This window comes from Pelophylax lessonae, assembly GCF_965119305.1.
Source record: "Pelophylax lessonae genome assembly, chromosome: 3".
Classification (NCBI taxonomy): domain Eukaryota; kingdom Metazoa; phylum Chordata; class Amphibia; order Anura; family Ranidae; genus Pelophylax; species Pelophylax lessonae.
Genome location: NC_138770.1, coordinates 470699531 through 470719420, shown reverse-complemented (window position 1 = coordinate 470719420; position 19890 = coordinate 470699531). Strand labels below are relative to the sequence as shown.

Sequence of the window (19890 nt, the reverse complement as noted above, 5' to 3'; positions counted from 1 at the left end):
AAGTCACGCAATTTTTTACAGAGTTTTTTGCCGCAAAGCAATGCCTATTTCATTTTTCTCTTTGCTCCCCCCAAAACTTTTGAGCACCAGCCGCCACTATATAAATAAAACAATAAAAAATATGCGCATTGGAATTCGTTCATATTTTTTTTAAAACTATAGTCCGTCCCCCAACAGTGTCTGATGGACCGTGAACTGGCCCCCTGTTTAAAAAGTTTGAGGACCCCTGTTCTAAAGGGACTGTGTTGACAGGCTTGTGTGTATGGTGTTATACGTGTGATATCACTTTCAGACACTTGTGAGATCATTAAGAATTGACATGCTTGTGAATAGCATTTGACCTGCCTCAAGCAGGAAATGCAAAGCCCGCTTGAAGTGAACAGTAGCCTAAAGAAATGGGTCCTTAATCTCTGAAACCATCCAATATCGTCCTAGCTCTTCTACTTTTCTCTTTGCACCCCCTTTTTTTTTTTAACAGACTTTGGCCAGCTAAAACATTGGCCAGCTAAAACATTAGTAGCGCTGTAAGGTAATTGACTATCTAACTTGCAGGAAACCTGTATTGAGGTAAAAACGGGGCACTTCTGACCTTTTCTTCTGAAAATCCTATTTGCCTGGGTCTAATGAGGTTTCAGTACTTTGAACATGAAAAAGTTATGCAGATCAGGACTTTTGACTTCACTCTGAGTTTCCAGATCTTTTTTCCCATCCGTGACCTAAAGCATTGAAGCAAAATGGTCACAATTAAAAATGAGTTCTGCCCCCTACTCCAAAAATTATCAGTTAGCAGCTACAAATACTACAATTACTATTAGGGCACTTTCCTTCTCAGGCATCCAGCAGTGTCCTCACCCAGACTGATTCCTGGATCGGCTCTTGGGTGCTGGCACTGCCATCGCGGCTAAGGGAAACCGGTTTAAACAAAAGAAGAACGACAATTCTGAAAAAAAAAAACAATATTTTTCACATTCTGCTATATAACATTTTGGTAAATAAAACGTAATAAGCGTGTTTTAATTTGTTTGCGCAGTAGTTATCGTGTCTACAAGCTAGGGGAAAGATTTGTCATTTTTATTTATATATATATATATATATATATATATATATATATATATATATATATATATATATATATATATATATATATATATATATATATATATAAAACCTATGCGCTACCAATAGAGAGAAGGAGACGGAAATGAGGAGCGGGACAGAAGGTAAATGGAGCACCAGAAATCTGCAGCTAATTCTGTAGTGTCACCACATACAACAAAGTATAAAAAGGAGTAAAAAATCAGCGCAAATATTCTAAAATCGGTGAACCATAAGGCCCCATGCACACGGGACGTTTTTAACGCCACTGTAAGCAGCGTCAGGCGTTTTCTTTTTGCAGCCTAAAAACGCCCCTCCATGTTATTCTATGGCCTCATGCACACTCAGACGTTTTTGAGCTGTAAGTGGCTTAGACGTTTTTAGGCTGCAACAAGAACCCACCACCTGCGCGTTCTGAGGACCAGCGTTACAGCGTTAAAAACGCCTGACGCTGCTAAAAGCTGAATAACTTTGCTATAACGTTGCTTAACGTGCGTTAAGCCACGTTATACGTTTTTTTTTCTTCCATTCAAAATCAATGGTTCCCTATGGGATCCTATTGATTTGAATGGAGGTCGCACCGCAACACCGCAAGTCGGATCCGACTTGCGGGGTGACTTGCGCTGTGGGAATCTTGAGGGGGAACGCCACGCCAAAATGGGAAAAAAACGGCGTGGGGTCCCCCCCAGGGTTCCAAACCAGGCCCTTCGGGTCTGTTATGGAATTTGAGGGTAGCCCCATGCCGAAAAAACGGCATGGGGTCCCCCCCAAAATCCATACCAGACCCTTAACCGAGCATGCAGCCCGGCAGGCCAGGAAAGGGGAGGGGACGAGCGAGCGGCCCCACCCCCCCTGGACCACACCAGGCCACATGCCCTCAACATGGGGGGGCGTTGGTGCTTTGGGGCAGGGGGAGCTCTGCACCCCCCACCTCAAAGCACCTTGCCCCCATGTTGATGAGGACAAGGGCCTCATCCCCACAACCCTGGCCGGTGGTTGTGGGGGTCTGCGGGCAGGGGGCTCATCGGAATCTGGAAGCCCCCTTTAACAAGGGGGCACCCCAGATCCCGGACCCCCTCCCTATGTGAATGGGTATGGGGTACACTGTACCCCTACCCATTCACCCCATAAAAGGCAGTGTATGGAAATAACGACAAGAGACGTTTTGGAAAGTTTATTAAAAATCTTCATCCGACTCTTCTTGTCTTCTCCTCTCCGGGGTCTTCTCCGGGGTCTTCTGCTCTTTTACTGTCCGCCCTTCTTGTCTTCTCCTCTCCGGGGTCTTCTGCTCTTTTGCTGTCCCCCTCTTCTTGTGTTCTTGTCTCCGGGGTCTTCTGCTGTCCCCTCTTCTGCTGTCCTCTCTTCTTTTCTTCTCCTCTCCGGTCTTCTGCTCTTTTGCTGTCGGCTGTCGGCTGTCTTCTTCCTCCGGTCCTCCTCCGACGACGTCTCCGCTGATTATGCCTATCTCCGGTCTCTTCAGCTCATTATATAGCCATTAGGGGCGTGGCCCCGATGACGTCATCTGGAGGCCCCGCCCCCTCATGTCACATATGACGTCATCTGTGACATGAGGGGGCGGGGTCTCCAGATGACGTCATCGGGGCCACGCCCCTAATGGCTATATAATAAGCTGAAGAGACCGGAGATAGGCATAATCAGCGGAGACGTCGTCGGAGGAGGACCGGAGGAAGAAGACAGCCGACAGCCGACAGCAAAAGAGCAGAAGACCGGAGAGGAGAAGAAAAGAAGAGAGGACAGCAGAAGAGGGGACAGCAGAAGACCCCGGAGACAAGAACACAAGAAGAGGGGGACAGCAAAAGAGCAGAAGACCCCGGAGAGGAGAAGACAAGAAGGGCGGACAGTAAAAGAGCAGAAGACCCCGGAGAAGACCCCGGAGAGGAGAAGACAAGAAGAGTCGGATGAAGATTTTTAATAAACTTTCCAAAACGTCTCTTGTCGTTATTTCCATACACTGCCTTTTATGGGGTGAATGGGTAGGGGTACAGTGTACCCCATACCCATTCACATAGGGAGGGGGTCCGGGATCTGGGGTGCCCCCTTGTTAAAGGGGGCTTCCAGATTCCGATGAGCCCCCTGCCCGCAGACCCCCACAACCACCGGCCAGGGTTGTGGGGATGAGGCCCTTGTCCTCATCAACATGGGGGCAAGGTGCTTTGAGGTGGGGGGTGCAGAGCTCCCCCTGCCCCAAAGCACCAACACCCCCCCATGTTGAGGGCATGTGGCCTGGTGTGGTCCAGGGGGGGTGGGGCCGCTCGCTCGTCCCCTCCCCTTTCCTGGCCTGCCGGGCTGCATGCTCGGATAAGGGTTTGGTATGGATTTTGGGGGGGACCCCATGCCGTTTTTTCGGCATGGGGCTACCCTCAAATTCCATAACAGACCCGAAGAGCCTGGTTTGGAACCCTGGGGGGGACCTCCACGCCGTTTTTTTCCCATTTTGGCGTGGAGTTCCCCCTCAAGATTCTCACAGCGCAAGTCGCCCCGCAAGTCGGATCCGACTTGCGGTGTTGCGGTGCGACCTCCATTCAAATCAATAGGCTCCCATAGGGAACCATTGATTTTGAATGGAAGAAAAAAAAACGCTGCTAAAAGCAACGTGGCAAAACGTGCAATAACGCCAATGGAAAAAGCTACTGAAAGCACGTTTTTACAGCTGCTTTTTCCGGCGTCAGAACTAACTTTGACGTACGTTTTTTCTAACGCCCCGTGTGCATGGGGCCTAAATATACGTGTAAAAGTATAAATAACTGTAGATACTAAAAAATCTTCATCAATCCTCAAACTTAAGATAAAATATCAAAGTGCTCATGTGCCAAATAAATAGGATAATAATAGTGCAAATAAGTGATCCAAAGGTGATCAAAATTAGTAAAACAAGATGAATTAATTGCAACTGAGTGAATATCCTGTGAAAGGTGAACCACTGTGATTTATTCAGTTGCAGGGGTGAATAAATATAATAGTTCTGATCAAGTGTTGATCAAAAAATTAAAATAAAAGAATGAAAAACTAAAAATGCAATAAGTGCCTTATGAAGAGTGAACCACTGTGACTCTTCAGTTGCACAACAGAATAAATAAATGGTGACAAATGTGATAACACATATATGTAACTCCAAGTGCTAAGAGGGTGAAAGAAAAAAATAAAAATAAATGTGCCCTATGAAGGGTAAACCACTGCGACTCTTAAGTTGCACAATGGGGAAAAAAATAAATAAATAAATAAATTGAGTGTACTCAATGCTGAAAAGTGAAATATAAAGACAAAGTTCATATGCAGTGCGGTGACCAAATGCTTCCGGTGACCCCCTGTGCGGACTTTGGTGAGCTACGAATCCATAATTAAGTGCAATGGCTGCTCACCTCCATTAACACTCAGAACATTGTTTCAGGTATCAAGAGTCAACCTGCAGACTTAAGGAGATCTCTCATCTGTTGTTTTCATCACATAAGTGGGTACACCAAATGCATCAAAATAGTGGTCTTCTGTGGTGGCCTCCGGTATGTAGCATCTACTGTAAGACTCTTAAGGTACTCGTTTACCAGGAAGAATTACGGAGGACTCTCATAGTGTAGTATATTAATAATGTGTTTAATGAATCAAATAAAAGTTGCACTTACAATTAGGCACAGTAAAATTCGCTTTTAGAGGAGATAGATGCCGCCGATGCGGTCAGTTCCAATACTTGGCCGTAGACCAGAAGTGACGTCACTGCGGCTTTCCCGATGCGTTGCATCACAATCACACGTGACTTTTTCAAGGGTAATTTTATATATGTATATATATATATTATTGTGACAGGAAGTCAGGTAAATCTGTGGATGTAGTCACAGACAGGAGATGCATTTCCACCTGGTTTAGAAAATTCACCAATTACTATAGGGTGTCGGCTGCAAAGGTAGCCTGAACTGTCTAAGGACGTTGAACAGACTTCAGCTGTTCAGAATGAGGCAATTAAGGTCTCTATAATTTGTTCAGAGGAAGTCTAAGGATTGCTGCGTCCTGACACCGTGTGGGGAGAGGAGGACAGTCAGATGTGTGCCTCCCGACGCTGTGTGGGCATGGGAGAAGGGATGCCCCCTGAAGCTGTGTGAGCATGGGGAAGACCTCCTGAAGCGATGTGCGCTGAGGAGGGTAACAAGTGTGAAGACTACTCAAGGTGAGGTCTTGGACTATTTATATGTGGAAAGAAATAAATGCACTGTTTGCTATGTGAAGAGACAAACAAAGCAAGTTTCTATGCTCCATCCTAAGCAACTCCAGGACGTGTTCCTTTTCTTCCATTTTCCGTTGCAAGGCATCCAGCTCAGCCCTGCACACATACTCGGTTTCCTCCAAACCGATGGCCTCCATTTGCTGCTGGCGTCTCTGTTTCCAGCCTGCCATGCTCTCTTGGTAAGCCTTTTGTTGAGCTGCAAAGCTCCGCTGAAAATCCGCATTTGCCTCAGGGTTGCTAGGGACAACCACCTTTCTCTTTAGCAGATTCTGTTCAGGCATGGATGGGGCTCGTTCAGACGGTAGCATCCCCTCCATCCATAGAATCCGGTCTCTCATTTCAGCTATCTTTGCATCTTTCAGGCGTTTTGATCGCCCCATCTTCAATAACTCCACAATAAATTTTTCACAGTCCAGCAAAAAATTGAGACCACTGTCTCTTTAAAGCCAGTAGCTTTTCTCTCTCTTGCAGGATCTCCTTTCCTGCACACACAGTTTGTGCAGTCTCGTGCACCAAACAAAGTTCATCAAAAATTTTGAGACCACTGTCTCTTTAAAACTAGTAGTTTTTTTTTCTTTTTCAGGATCTCCTCTCCTGCACACATAGATTGTGCAATCTCATGCACCAGACAAAGTTCATAGAACATATGCACTTCTTTGCAGGGATCTCTGCTTCTGCCCAATGCATACCTCCACCATATGTGGGAGGTTAGCTCGGTGGCGGGCGTGGATGACCCCTTGGGGGGGGGTGCGTTTACACAGGGAGATAGCCGAGAAGTGGTTGCAAACAACAGTTTTGTTTATTCTTGCAATTTACTTCACACAAGTGCAAGCCTCAAAAACATCAAAATAAAAATAAAACACAAAATAAATCCTTGCCACTGTGGGCGGCTACCTTCTCACATACAGGAACCTACCTACGGAGTCTGTCTCCAACCTACTGTTGGGCAAACTTTGCTGATCCTACAGCAGACACTTAATAGTCCATGTTTTTTCTTCACACAACAAATGTCCATTGATCATGTCCCTTTTCCTCTTCACATTGAACATGTCCCTTTGCTTTTCTCTTCACATAGAACACATTCCTTTGTTTGTCTCTTCACATAGCAAACAGTGCATTTATTTCTTTCCACATAGAAATAGTCCAAGACCTCACCTTGAGTAGTCTTCACACTTGTTACACTCCTCAGCGCACATCGCTTCAGGAGGTCTTCCCCATGCTCACACAGCTTTAGGGGGCATCCCTTCTCCCATGCCCACACAGCGTCGGGAGGCACACATCCGACTGTCCTCCTCTCCCCACACGGTGTCAGGAGGCAGCAATCCTTAGACTTCCTCTGAACAAATTATAGAGACCTTAATTGCCTCATTCAGAACAGCTGAAGTCTGTTCAACGTCCTTAGACAGTTCAGGCTACCTTTGCAGCCGACACCCTATAGTAATTGGTGAATTTTCTAAACCAGGTGGAAATGCATCTCCTGTCTGTGACTACATCCACAGATTTACCTGACTTCCTGTCACAATATATATATATATATATATATATATATATATATATATATAATATTTTTTTTACTAGTAATGTCGGTGATCTGTGATTTTTAGCAGGACTGGGACATTGCGGCGGACAGATCGGACCCCTAACTGACATATTTGACACTTTTGGGGGGACTCGTGACATTACTACAGTAATGTACAGCTAAAAATATGCATTTTTACTGTAATAATGACACTGGCAGGGAAGGGGTTAACACGGTGGTGATCAAAGGGTTAATTGTGAGCATAGGGGAGTGCTTTCGAACTGTGGGGGAAGGGACTTGTAAAATGACCAGAGAGACCCCTGATCCTATATAGAAGGATCAGAGGCGCTCTGTGATAATTTCAGAGAAATTATTACAGCTGACCGTCCTTCTCTCTCAAAGGGGAGCAATCGTGGGTGCCCAGCGGCAATCGGGGGATCCGCATCCGTGCTGCTTAGTGTGGATGGGAGCGCGTGCTCGCGCCCCCAGCACTGCTCCCGCTAACCGACTTATCCATACGCCGATTCGCAAAGCCGAGCCAGTCTGCCGCAGTATATATGCGGCAAGCGGTTAAAGGAAAAGTATAACGAGGTGGTTTATTTATGTTTTTAAACTGTTTTGTATCTTTTGGATTAACAATACAAAATCTTTTTTTGAAAAAACACATTTGTTGCTGAAAGCTCCCAGGATGTGTGTTTTGCAGAGTGATATGGGTTTTCTCTATAGATTTTTTAGATCTGAGTCGATTTTTTTCCTTTTGGTTTTTAATCTCTGTAAGCAGCAGGTTTTTTTTTTTTTTTTTTAAACAAAAAAGGTTAAAATGGAGCCTAGACCTGTTGATTGAAAATAGTAAGAATGCAGTATTTCAAATTTAGCAGATATAGAAAATGAGGACATATTTAATTTTTCTCTTTCATTCATCGATGGACACAGCGCTCCATAAATCATAACTAGTGGGTTTTATTGCCTCCTCCAGGAGTAGTAGGACTAGGCATAACAAAAAACACCTGGCTACGGCCATGGGCCGTCCTCAGCTGGTATATAACCCCGGTCTCTCCTCCAGGTAATCAGTTTTAATCTGTCTAGAGCTTGCAAGGCGGCCACTTGGTCGTCCGTGCACACCTTCACAAAATTCTATAAGGTAGGATACTTTTGCATCTGCGGATGCTTCTTTTGGCTGCAAAGATTTGCAGGCTGCTGTTTAGGAGGGGCTGTTCCCTGTTGAGGGGTGTTTTTTCTTTAAACCTTTATTTTTCAGACGGGGGCTCCTGTGACCCGGTTAAGGGCTCTTATTTTTAGCATTGGGTTATTTTCCTCACCCCTCCATTTTCCTTTTGGCACTGCTTTTGGACGTCCCACTAGTTATGATTTATGGAGCGTTGTGTCTGTCGATGAACGAAAGAGAAAATGGGTTTTTTGTACTTACCGTAAAATCCATTTCTCTGACTTCATCAACCTACACAGCACCCACCCCTGTATGGAGTTCTGATACTTCTAATACTGCTTTCTACTAATCTGATTACCTAGAGCAGAGAGGGGGGTTATATACCAGCTGAGAATGGGCTATAGGCGTAGCTAGTTGTTTTTTGTTCTGCCTAGTCCTACTCCTGGAGGAGGCAATATAACCTACTAGTTAGGATTTATGGAGCGATGTGTCCGTCAAACTCAGAGAAATGGATTTTACGGTAAGTACAAAAATCCAATTTTTTTTCTTTTAGCCTCGGTTCACATTTATGCGATGCGGGAAGGCTGCGAATCCGTACCCTGTTCCCGCATCGCACACGCACCCCCGGCAGTTCACACTGCCATATGCGATACGCTGGGGGTGTCAATGTAATGTTAACGACACCCCCAGTTTGATCGCATATCGCAGTGCGATCTTGCAGTTCGCACAGGATCGGATCGCACAAGTGTGAATCGCTGTGCGATCCGATCCTGATGCGGCTGCCAAAAAGGGTCCCTGTGTGTACAAACTGTATGGCTAAACTCGCACCGCACAGCCGATCGCATGTAATGTCGGAGCAGTGCGCTCCGACATTACATGCGAACCCCGCACAAGTGTGAACCGGGCTTAATCCTCAATAACAAAAAACATATACAAGCAACTATACTTTCCATTTAAGCACGGTTACAATGGTTCCTGGACTGTTTTGACGGTTAAAGGGGTTGTAAAAAGCAGTGCTTACAATCATTGCCAGCCCCTCTGCTAGGACAAAATTTACTACAGTGTTTGTGCTTTTCTTAAATTCTTCTTCTAAATGCCTTTTTTCACCTCGCCTATCAGCAGTCATGTGACTGCCCACCGCTCTCTTCCTCCGATGTAAGCACTACAGAGGGAGATCTCCCTCTGACGTCTGCCGTGAAAAAAGTAATTGCGAAGAAGTAGTTTACATACATTGTATAGTACATTTTGTCCTAAAAGAGGGTTTGGCAATAATTGTGGCCAGTGACTTTACTGCCGCTCGGAACAGCGATAGAAAGGAGCGGAGGGGAGGGGCGGCTCACACACAGGAGCTGATAGGGAAAGAAGAGGGGAAAGAGGAGTGCTGGGGAATGTCGGAGGCACGTAAACTGCCCACGGTAATCAGTGCTCAGCAGTCATGATTACCGTTATCAGAACACAGGGGGACACAGGAACTGGCAGGATCAACCAGGTTTTTTACAGCTTAGAGAAGGAAAAATGACACCGTACAAGCGCTATGTGGTTTAACATGCTTTAACCCCTTAGCTCAGACGGAATGCAAATATGCAGCCTTGGTTTCAGGGGGTTGTACCAAGGTGATGCCTGCAGCTAGAGGCATCAACCCAGTATCGTTGTTTAGAGCCGTCAGTCGGCTTTCTTGTAAAGATAACCGATGCGACCGTCCCACTGGGAGACCCGAGCGAGCAGCCGACACGTCCACCGACGGGTCAAAGACCTGAACAAACCCGAATTCGGCTCTGATCGGGTCTCCGATGTAAAAATCCAGAAGCAAAGTCATGACGTCACTTATGGGTCCTGGAAACTTAAAGGCACCAGATTTAAAAAAATGACAGAATTCAAAACAGCCAAACTTGGCATTTTCAATGCTTTAAGTGCATGGGAGGGATGTCAATGTCTGTTACCATCACAAGGGATGTTTACAATCCTTGTGACAGCAATAAAAGTGATAATTTTTTTTTTTTAATGAATAGTGTAAAAATAAAAAAAATAAAATAATTAAGAAAAATAAAATTTAAAAATGTCCATGCTTGTACGCAGAGGCGAACGCATACGCAAGTCGCGCCCACATATGAAAAGGGTGTTCAAACCACATGTTTGATCGAGAGCAGTAATTCTAGCACAAGACCTGTTCTGTAACTCTAGACAGGTAACCCTTAAAATTGTTTAAATCGTCCCCAATAGAGATTTTAAGGTACCAAAGTTTTTCGCCATTCCACGAGTGTGCGCAATTTTAAACCATGACATGTTAGGTATCTATTTACTCGGTGTAACATAATCTTTCACATTATACAAAAAAAATGGGCTAACTTAATGTTTTCTATTTTTGTAACTCATGAAAGGGTATTTGTGCAGCAGTGTTTAAAACAATTTTTTTGGAAAAAATACAAAGTGACATAAAATAATGCAACGATCGCCATTTTATTTTCTAGGGTCTCTGCTAAAAAATATATACAAACCCAAATCCAAAAAAAGTTGGGACACTGTACAAATTGTGAGTAAAAAAGGAATGGACTAATTTACAAATCTCATAAACTTATATTTTATTCACAATATAATATAGATAACATATCAAATGTTGAAAGGGAGACATTTTGAAATGTCATGCCAAATATTGGCTCATTTTGGATTTCATGAGAGCTACACATTCCAAAAAAGTTGGGACAGGTAGCAATAAGAGGCCAGAAAAGTTAAATGTACATATAAAAAACAGCTGGATGACCAATTTGCAACTTATTAGGTCAATTGGCAACATGATTGGGTATAAAAAGAGCCTCTCAGAGTGGCAGTGTCTCTCAGAAGTCAAGATGGGCAGAGGATCACCAATTCCCCCAATGCTGCGGCGAAAAATAGTGGAGCAATATCAGAAAGGAGTTTCTCAGAGAAAAATTTGGAAGAGTTTGGAGTTATCATCATCTACAGTGCATAATATCATCCAAAGATTCAGAGAATCTGGAACAATCTCTGTGCGTAAGGGTCAAGGCCGAAAAACCATACTGGATGCCCGTGCTCTTCAGTCCCTTAGACGGCACTGCATCACATAAAGGAATGCTACTGTATTGGAAATCACAACATGGGCTCAGGAATACTTCCAGAAAACATTGTTGGTGAACACAATCCACCGTGCCATTCGCTGTTGCCAGCTAAAACTCTATAGGCCAAAAAAGAAGCCAAATCCTATACATGATCCAGAAGCGCAGGCATTTTCTCTGGGCCAAGGCTCATTTAAAATGGACTGTGGCAAAGTGGAAAACTGTTCTGTGGTCAGACAAATCAAAAATTTTAAGTTCTTTTTGAAAAACTGGGACACCATGTGATCCGCTTTAAAGAGGACAAGGACAACCCAAGTTGTTCTCAGCGCTCAGTTCAGAAGCCTGCATCTCTGATAGTATGGGGTTGCATGTGGCATGGGCAGCTTACACATCTGGAAAGGCACCATCAATGCTGAAAGGTATATCCAAGTTCTAGAACAACATATGCTCCCATCCAGATGTTGTCTCTTGCAGGGAAGACCTTGCATTTTCCAACATGACAATCCCAGATCACATACTGCATCAATTACAACATCATGGCTGAGTCCAGATCTTTCACCCATAGAAAAATTTGGTGCATCATAAAGAGGAAGATGCAACAAAGAAGACCTAAGACAGTTGAGCAACTAAAAACCTGTATTAGACAAGAATGGGACAACATTCCTATACCTAAACTTGGGTAACTTGTCTCCTCAGTCCCCAGACGTTTGCAGACGGTTATAAAATGAAGAGGGGATGCCACACAGTGGTAAACATGGCCTTGTCCCAACTTTTTTGAGATGTGTTGATGCCATAAAATTTCAAATCAATTTATTTTTCCCTTTAAAATGATACATTTTCACAGTTTAAACATTTGATATGACATCTATGTTGTATTCTGAATAAAATATTGAAATTTGAAACTTCCACATCATTGCATTCTGTTTTTATTCACAATTTGTACAGTGTCCCAACTTTTTTGGAATTGGGTTTGTATAATGTTTGAGGGTTCTAAGTAATTTTCCAGCAAAAATACAGATTTTAACTTTCAAGCAACAAATGTCAGAAAAAGGCTTAGGCTCCAAGGGGTTTGAAGGAACAGGATCTTTTTTTTTTTTTTTTTTCGGGTTACAACTTTAAGTGACTGGATACACATGTTGCATGTGAGTTCGTTATTAATTTAATTGCTCTCCATACACTGAATTTCCATTGCTTTTATATTACCTTTTACTGAAGCTATGCTGCGTTTTTTTTCTTTTTGCTTTCTAGGGGCCTACAACCAGGAGAAAATGTGGCTAAGAAAAAAATAGAGGAAGATGACTCTGGTTCTGACTGGGATATAAATGATGATGATGATGATGATGAAGACATTTCTCTTGATAGTATGTGTGAAGAAGACTTTGAAAATGATGGTGCTGGAGGAGTTTTTATGAACACCTCTGATACAGCTGAGGAGGAGCAAGGTACCTATGTGATGACTACTTTAATATTTTCACTTTGATGGCTGTGATGAAACAGCCATTGTCTAAAAAAAAAAAAAAAAAAAAAAAAATTCTGTTAAAGTATGGACATGAATGCTTGTGTACAGCTTTAATAGTGTTTTCTCTTTTGTTCATTGACAGACACAGCTTCTGGTATTCTTAACCATTGGGTTATACTGCCCCCTACAGGAGTAGGACACTAGGCAGAAATAAATTCTGGCTACAACCATGGGCAGTCCCAGGGGTATACTTCCTCTCTCTGCTATAGCCACTCAGTTTTCTGTCTAGTCAAGGCCCTAGTTCCTTGCTGGGATCTTCGGTCCTGGCAATTTTTTTCCTTTTTAAATATCATTTTTTCCTATATTAGTTATTTTGTTCCTGTGAGAATCTGCAGTCAACTGCCGGACTGGGCGGCGGACTAGATATTTTTTACAAAATCCAGAGGGTCCCCCCATTCTGGCGAGCGCACGCAGGCTTTAGCACTGCGCTAGGTCGGCCACGACATAGCCCCACTGGAGGGAGGTTGGCCTGCGAGTGCACATACAACCTGGCCTCGGCCTGGGTTGCAGCATTCTTCCTGGCCGACGGCCCCCCATTCCGATGGAGAGGTGGTCTTTCCGGAGCGGTGCCCACCCTGTTTCCATGGTATGGTAAGTAGCTGAAGGGTTTTGGGGTGGACGTGGGCCCCTCCCTTGGGGCGGTGAGACCCCCGGGTTCCCCTCCTTCCCCCCAGCCCCTCTAAATTTGGGTGGTCAGTGTGGGTCTGCCGGCCCCCCCTCCACCCCCTTCTCCCTGGGCGAGGTTATGAGCTGGCTTTTGCCACATGCTCTTAAGAGGGGCTTGTTGGGGTTGCTGCTGGCCGGGGTTTTTTCCTGGTGAGCAAGGGGAGGTTGAGCAGGGTTCCCCACCACCCTGGGGTGACTAGGGCAGGGATGTCTTCTGGGCTCCCTGCTGCAGTTGTTGGGCTGGTGAAGCGGATGGTTTTGCATCTGCTAGTCTGCGTCTCACGTAGCCGGACCTAGCCGAATATTTAGGCTGCAGCTTTGCAGCATACTGGTCGGGAGCGATGTGGGGCAGCCATAGTGAGGGTGGCTGAAGCCACTACTCTCCGTTTGGGCATCCGCCCTCCCCTCCGCTGCCTCTGTGTGGCCGACTCCGCCGGGGGTTGCGCCCAAGCAGCTGGGCATCCACAAAAATTTAGGCAGTGGCTTACTAGGCATCTGCTTTTTGCTCCACTGGTCCTATTGGCTGAATCCGTGCACTTGCGGCTGGACCTCCACAAATTTTTAGGCCGCGGCTTGTGGCCTACTGGGCCATGCGGCCAGCTTAGCGCCTCCCTTGGAAGGGGTGGCGCTGTGGGGGCAGTCTATTTTTTGATGGTAGCCATGCCAAAGTAGCTGGCGACCAGGTGGTGCTGCCAGCGCAGTGGGAGTGTCCCTTGGCAGTGTTTTTACACTTATCTGTGGGTCCCCCTGGTGGCTACTGAAGACTACTCAGAAAGTGAGGGTGATTCCTCCATACCTGCAACCGCTCACTAAAAGTTGCTGTTGGACGTACTGATTGTATTAATGCCGGAGACTCTAATGTTGGGAGACACAGCTGCCACTGTGACAGGGGCGCAGGTTCCCTTTGGCACTCGCAAACCACCCAAAGCGGCAAAAAGTGGTCCCCTTTATCCGCCTAATTTGACAGAATTGTCGCGAAAGAGTGAGGATGCCGAAGCATCTTCGTGGGATCTCTAAGCGGTTTGCTAGGCACTACCCCTATGAAGAGTCTGCGAACAAAGGAGGAGACTGTGGCCCGCAATATGTTCACCCTGGCTGGTTCGTCATTGAAGCCGGTGTTCACCATTGCCCTGGTGTCGCAAACTCTGACTGAGTGGGCTAAGCTTTTACTCCGTGATCTGGAGGGAGACCAGCTGTGTGCAGGGGCTGTAGTTTTTCTGTGCTGCATCTTTGGATGCGGCTCCCCTAGTGGCTCGGCTCTCTGTTTTGGCAGTGATCCTTCGGTGTGTCCCTTGACTCAAATGCTGGTCCGCAGGCCAGACTTCTAAAAAATGAGGTCGCCTTTTTGGAGCTACCCTGGATGACATCATTAAGGGTCTCACCGCGGGGGGGGGGGGGGAGTACCTTTTTTCCACAGGCTCCTAAGGGCCAGGAACCCTCGTCGCAGACATGGGCCCTCCTTTTCGGCTCATAAGAAGTTTTTTTCGTCCAGTCGAGGGCGGGCTTTTCCAGACCTGCAGACAAGGCCCTTTCAGAATGAAAAGGGGAGCAATCGTGGGTGCCCAGCGGCAATCGGGGGATCCGCATCCGTGCTGCTTAGTGTGGATGGGAGCGCGTGCTCGCGCCCCAGCACTGCTCCCGCTAACTCTTCTCTTCCCATCACTCTGGTTCAGGTTGATCTTGGTCTCATCTGTCCATAGGATGTTGGTCCCAGAACTGTGAAGGCTTTTTTAGATGTTTGGCAAACTCTAATCTGGCCTTCCTGTTTTTGAGGCTCACCAATGGTTTACATCTAGTGGTGAACCCTCTGTATTCACTCTGGGGAAGTCTTCTCTTGATTGTTGACTTTGACACACATACACCTACCACCTGGAGAGTGTTCTTGATCTGGCCAACTGTTGTGAAGGGTGTTTTCTTCACCAGGGAAAGAATTCTTCGGTCATCCACCACAGTTATTTTCCGTGGTCTTCTTTTATTTTGGTGTTGCTGAGCTCACCTGTGTTCTTTCTTTTTAAGGCTGTTCCAAACAGTTGATTTGGCCACACCTAATGTTTTTGCTATCTCTCTGATGGGTATGTTTTGTTTTTTGCAGCCTAATGATGGCTTGGTTCACTTATAGTGACAGCTCTTTGGATCTCATATTGAGAGTTGACCGCAACAGATTCCAAATGCAAATAGCATACTTGAAATGAACTCTGAACCTTTTATCTGCTCCTTGTAAATGGGATAATGAGGGAATAACACACCTGGTCATGGAACAGCTGAGCAGCCAATTGTCCCATTACTTTTGGTCCCTTAAAAGGTGGGAGGCACATATACAAACTGTTGTAATCCCTACACCGTTTACCTGATTTGGATGGAAATACCCTCAAATTAAAGCTGAAAGTCTGCAGTTAAAGCGCATCTTGTTTATTACATTTCAAATCCATTGTGATGGTGTATAGAGCCAAAAAGATTAGAATTGTCCATGTCCCAATATTTATGGACCTGACCGTAGGTGCGTGGCTTGGTCACTGGATCCTTTGGCGAACACCACAGACGCGCTGGTTGCCCGTGGGGTCAGTATCATCTGATTTACGCCTTCCCTCCTCTCAAGCTTCTGCCAAGATTTCTACAGGATCAAGGCAGAAATTATTCTGGTCATTTTAGTGGCCCCGGACTGGCCTCACCAGGCCTGGTACGCCGACCTGGTGCGGCTGGTTGCTGACATTTCCCTGTAGGCTTCCCCTCAGGGAGGATCTGCTATCCCAAGGGCCAATCTTCCTGCCTGCTTTTACAGTCACTGGTTTTGACGGCTTAGCTGTTAAAAGCCATGTGATGAAGGATAGGGGATTGTCTTAGTTACATAGTAGGTGAGGTTGAATAAAGACAATAGTCCATCCAGTTCAACCTGTGTAGGTGTGTGTGGCCGTAATAATCTCTCATACCCCTGAATGTTCTGATCCTTGAGATGTACGTCTAAGAGTCTTTTGAAAGCCACCATACTTCCTGCTGAAACCACCTCTTGTGGTAGAGAATTCCACAATCTTGTAGCCCTAACAGCAAGGAACCCACCACGTTGCCTGAGGTTGAAACGATTCTCCTCGCATTGTATGCCCTTGAGTCCTCATGCAATCCTTTCGACTGAATAGCTTTTTTTCTATGCTGAGATCACCATTGAGATATTTATAAACTGCTATCATGTCCCCTCTCAGGCATCTCTTCTCCAGGGAGAATAAATCAAGCGATTGCAGACGCTCTTCATAATTAAGGTCCTCCAATCCCCTAATTAGTTTAGTTGCCTTTCTCTGGACTCTCTCCAGCTCCAACACATCCCTCCTGAGGACTGGCGACCAGAACTGGACAGAATACTCCAGATGTGGTCGGACCAGATTTTTATAAAGTGGAAGGATTATAGTTTTATCTCTTGAATACATCCCTTTCTTTATGCATGCTAATATTTTGCCGGCTTTGGCAGCTGCCGCTTGACATTGCATGCTATTGCCTAGTCTATCCTCTACCAAGACTCCCAGATCTTTCTCCATTTTCTATTCCCCCAAAGATTCCCCCCCTAAAGTGTATTGTGCTTTTATGTTTTTTGTCCCTAAGTGCAAAACCTTACACTTCTCCACATTAAATCTCATTTGCCATGTCGTTGCCCACTCTGTTATTTTGTCCAGGTCATTCTGTAGGATATCTGCTTCATGCTGTGCAGTTATTGCCCTGCCCAATTTTGTGTCATCTGCAAAAACTGATATAGAACTACTGATCCCATCCTCAATGCTGTTTATGAATAAATTGAACAAGTTTGGTCCCAGGACTGAGCCTTGGGGGACCCCACTTACCACCTCAGACCAGTCTGAGTATGCGCTATTTATTACCACCCTTTGAAAACACCCTATTAGCCAGTTCCGTATCCAAGAGCAAACCTTGCAGTCGATGCCTGCAGACCTTATTTTATAAATTAGGTGCTTGTGGGGAACTGTATCAAACGCCTTAGCGAAATCCAGGTACACCACATCCACTGGTCTCCCCCTATCTAGCTCACAGCTCACCTTCTCATAGAATGTTAAGAGATTGGTTTGACAAGAACGCCCATTTGTAAACCCGTGCTGATTACTGCTGATGATGTTGTCTTTAGCAAACTCTACGATATAGTCCCTTATCATCCCCTCCAGAAGTTTACATACGATCGATGTCAGACTGACAGGCCTATAATTTCCCGGGAAATGCCTCTGCCATTTTTTGAATATCGGTATTACGTTAGCTTTCCTCCAATCCCCTGGTACATTTCCTGTCGTATTACTGTCAGCAAAGATCAGGAACAGTGGTCTAGATATAATCTTACTAAGTTCTTTGAGTACTTTCGGATGTACGCCATCCGGGCCTGGTGATTTATTTGTGTTAATTTTATCCAGCCTTTCCCTGATTTCACCCTCTGTTAGCCATAGCGGCAAGTCCTGTGTATTACTACTAACCATATAGTCGTGGTCAGTGTACCCCTCCTTTTCCTGTGTGATTCCTATGCTGTCGAAAGCTAGGAAATCAACTTCCCCATCTACTATCGTACGTGGAATATGTACATTGTATGGTGTGAATCGCTTGGGGTCCCTCCTCACTCTTTTTCGGTGGCTCGGATCTTGACCTTCCTTCAACGGGGGGGGGGGTTGAACAGAAGTTGGCCTTGAGTACTATCAGAGGCCAGGTATCGGCCTTGGCAGTCTAATTTCAACGACCCTTGGCTACAGCTCTGGTGCGTACCTCTCTTCAGGGTATTCTGCACTTTGTCCGTCCAGTGTGGTCTCCTTTGCTGCCTTGGGACCTCGATTTGGTACTTTTGCTTCTCCAGCAGTCTCCCTTTGAGAATGTTCAGGAGTTTCCCCTGCTTACGCTGTCCCAGAAGGTGGCCTTTTTGGTGGCTATCTCCTCTGCGTGCAGGGTGTCAGACCTGGAGGCGTTATCCTGTCCACCATATCTGGTGATTCACAGGGATATAGTGGTGCTGCGCCCCTGTCTGTCATTCCTTCCTAGGTTGGTCTCTGATTTTCAGTTGAATGAAGACATTGTGTTGCCTTCCCTGTGTCCCAGGCTTAAACATCCAAAGGAAATTGTCTTGCATGCCTTGGATGTGGTCCAGGCAATGAGGGTGTACCTGGCAGCTACTAAGTCTTTAAGGAAGCCAAACTCTATTTGTGCTCACGGATGGACCTCGTAAAGGGTTGTCCGCTTCCTCTGCGCCCATTTCTAGATGGATCAGAGACATGGTGGTTCAGGCCTATTCCATCAGGGGTCAGGTTCCTCCTTTCCCTGTCAAGGCGCACTCTACTAGGGCGCTTAGTGCCTCCTGGGCCTTCCATCATCAGGCATCAGTGACGCAGGTTTGTAAGGGGACCACCTGGTCGTCGGTGCACTTTCTTTTTTACAAAGTCTTATAAATTGATGTGTTGGCGTCTGCGGATGCTTCCTTTGGCAGCAAGGTTTTGCAGGCTGCTGTTTAGGAGGACCTGATCCTCTTTGAAGGTGTATTGTCTTTATCAGGCGAGCCCCTGTTGCCTGGTTGGCTGTTTTAACCTTGGGAGTTTTTTTTACTGTTTCCCACCCCTTGTGTTTAAACACTGCTTTGGGTCGTCCCAATGGTTAAGAATACCAGAAGCTGACTTCAATGAACGAAAGAGAAAATGGGATTTTTGACTTACCATAAAAAATCAATTTCTCTGATGCTCCTTGATGGACACAGCACCTACCCCTCTGTGGAGTTATAATTCTCCTGACACTGTTTGTAACAAAACTGAGTGGCTATAGCAGAGAGAGGGAGTCAATCCCATTTCTCTGTCGCTCATTGACAGACGCAGTCCTCTTTGATTAATATCAGTAGGGTTATACTGCCTCCTACAGGAGTAGGACACTAGGCAGGAAAAACGTTCTGGCCACACCTTAGGGGCAGTCCCAGAGGGTATATCCTCTCTCCCCCTGCTACAGGATGTCAGTTTTTTTCTGCCTAGTCAGGAGTAAGGACCTAAGTTCCTTGCTGGGATCTCCGGTCCTGGCAATCTTTTTTAGATAAATCTTTTTTAGTTAGCTTTTTCTCTCCAGTTTTTGTTCCTGTGAGATATTCAAGCAACTATGCTGGAGCTGGGCGATGGGCTGGATGTTGAGATCCAGTGGTCACCCCAGCCAGCCTACGAGCGCGTGCAGGCCCTAGCTCCGCGCTGGGTCGGCCGCGACATAGTCCCACTGGACGAGGACTGGCCCCGCGAGTTAAACGTCTCGCCAGGTCGCCTACGACCAGTCAGGAAACTGAGTCGCGGCGTCCGTATTGGTTGACAGCCCCCCCACCTCGGTGGAGAGGGGTTCTGTTAGGAGTGGGTGCCCGTCTGTTTCCGGTATGGTGAGTAGAATGTTCCCCCTCTCCCCCTGTCGGGTTTTGGGAATAGATGCGGGCCCCTCTGTGGATGGTCGGACCCTCATGATCCGGGGTTCCCCTCCATCCAGTGACACACTTCACAGATCTCCCCCTTGCTAGTGTGAGTGGTGAGTAAAGTATACCATTCCAGGAGGCTTGGTTTGGGAGCTGACAATCTATATAAGTCTTTCACTGCAAGGAAAGTCTGCATTGTAAAAACAGCATTCCAGGTGGCTCAGCAA

The 19890-nt window shown here is 45.9% G+C and overlaps 1 protein-coding gene across 1 annotated transcript in view; it reads left to right on the top strand.

Moving 5' to 3' along the window:
* Positions 1-19890, top strand: part of CEBPZ (CCAAT enhancer binding protein zeta) — a 180030-nt gene that overhangs the window by 120563 nt on the left and 39577 nt on the right. The window contains exon 12 of the mRNA XM_082251926.1: positions 12330-12523. Coding sequence (XP_082108052.1) covers positions 12330-12523 — 194 coding nt within the window. The remainder of the gene's footprint in view (positions 1-12329; positions 12524-19890) is intronic.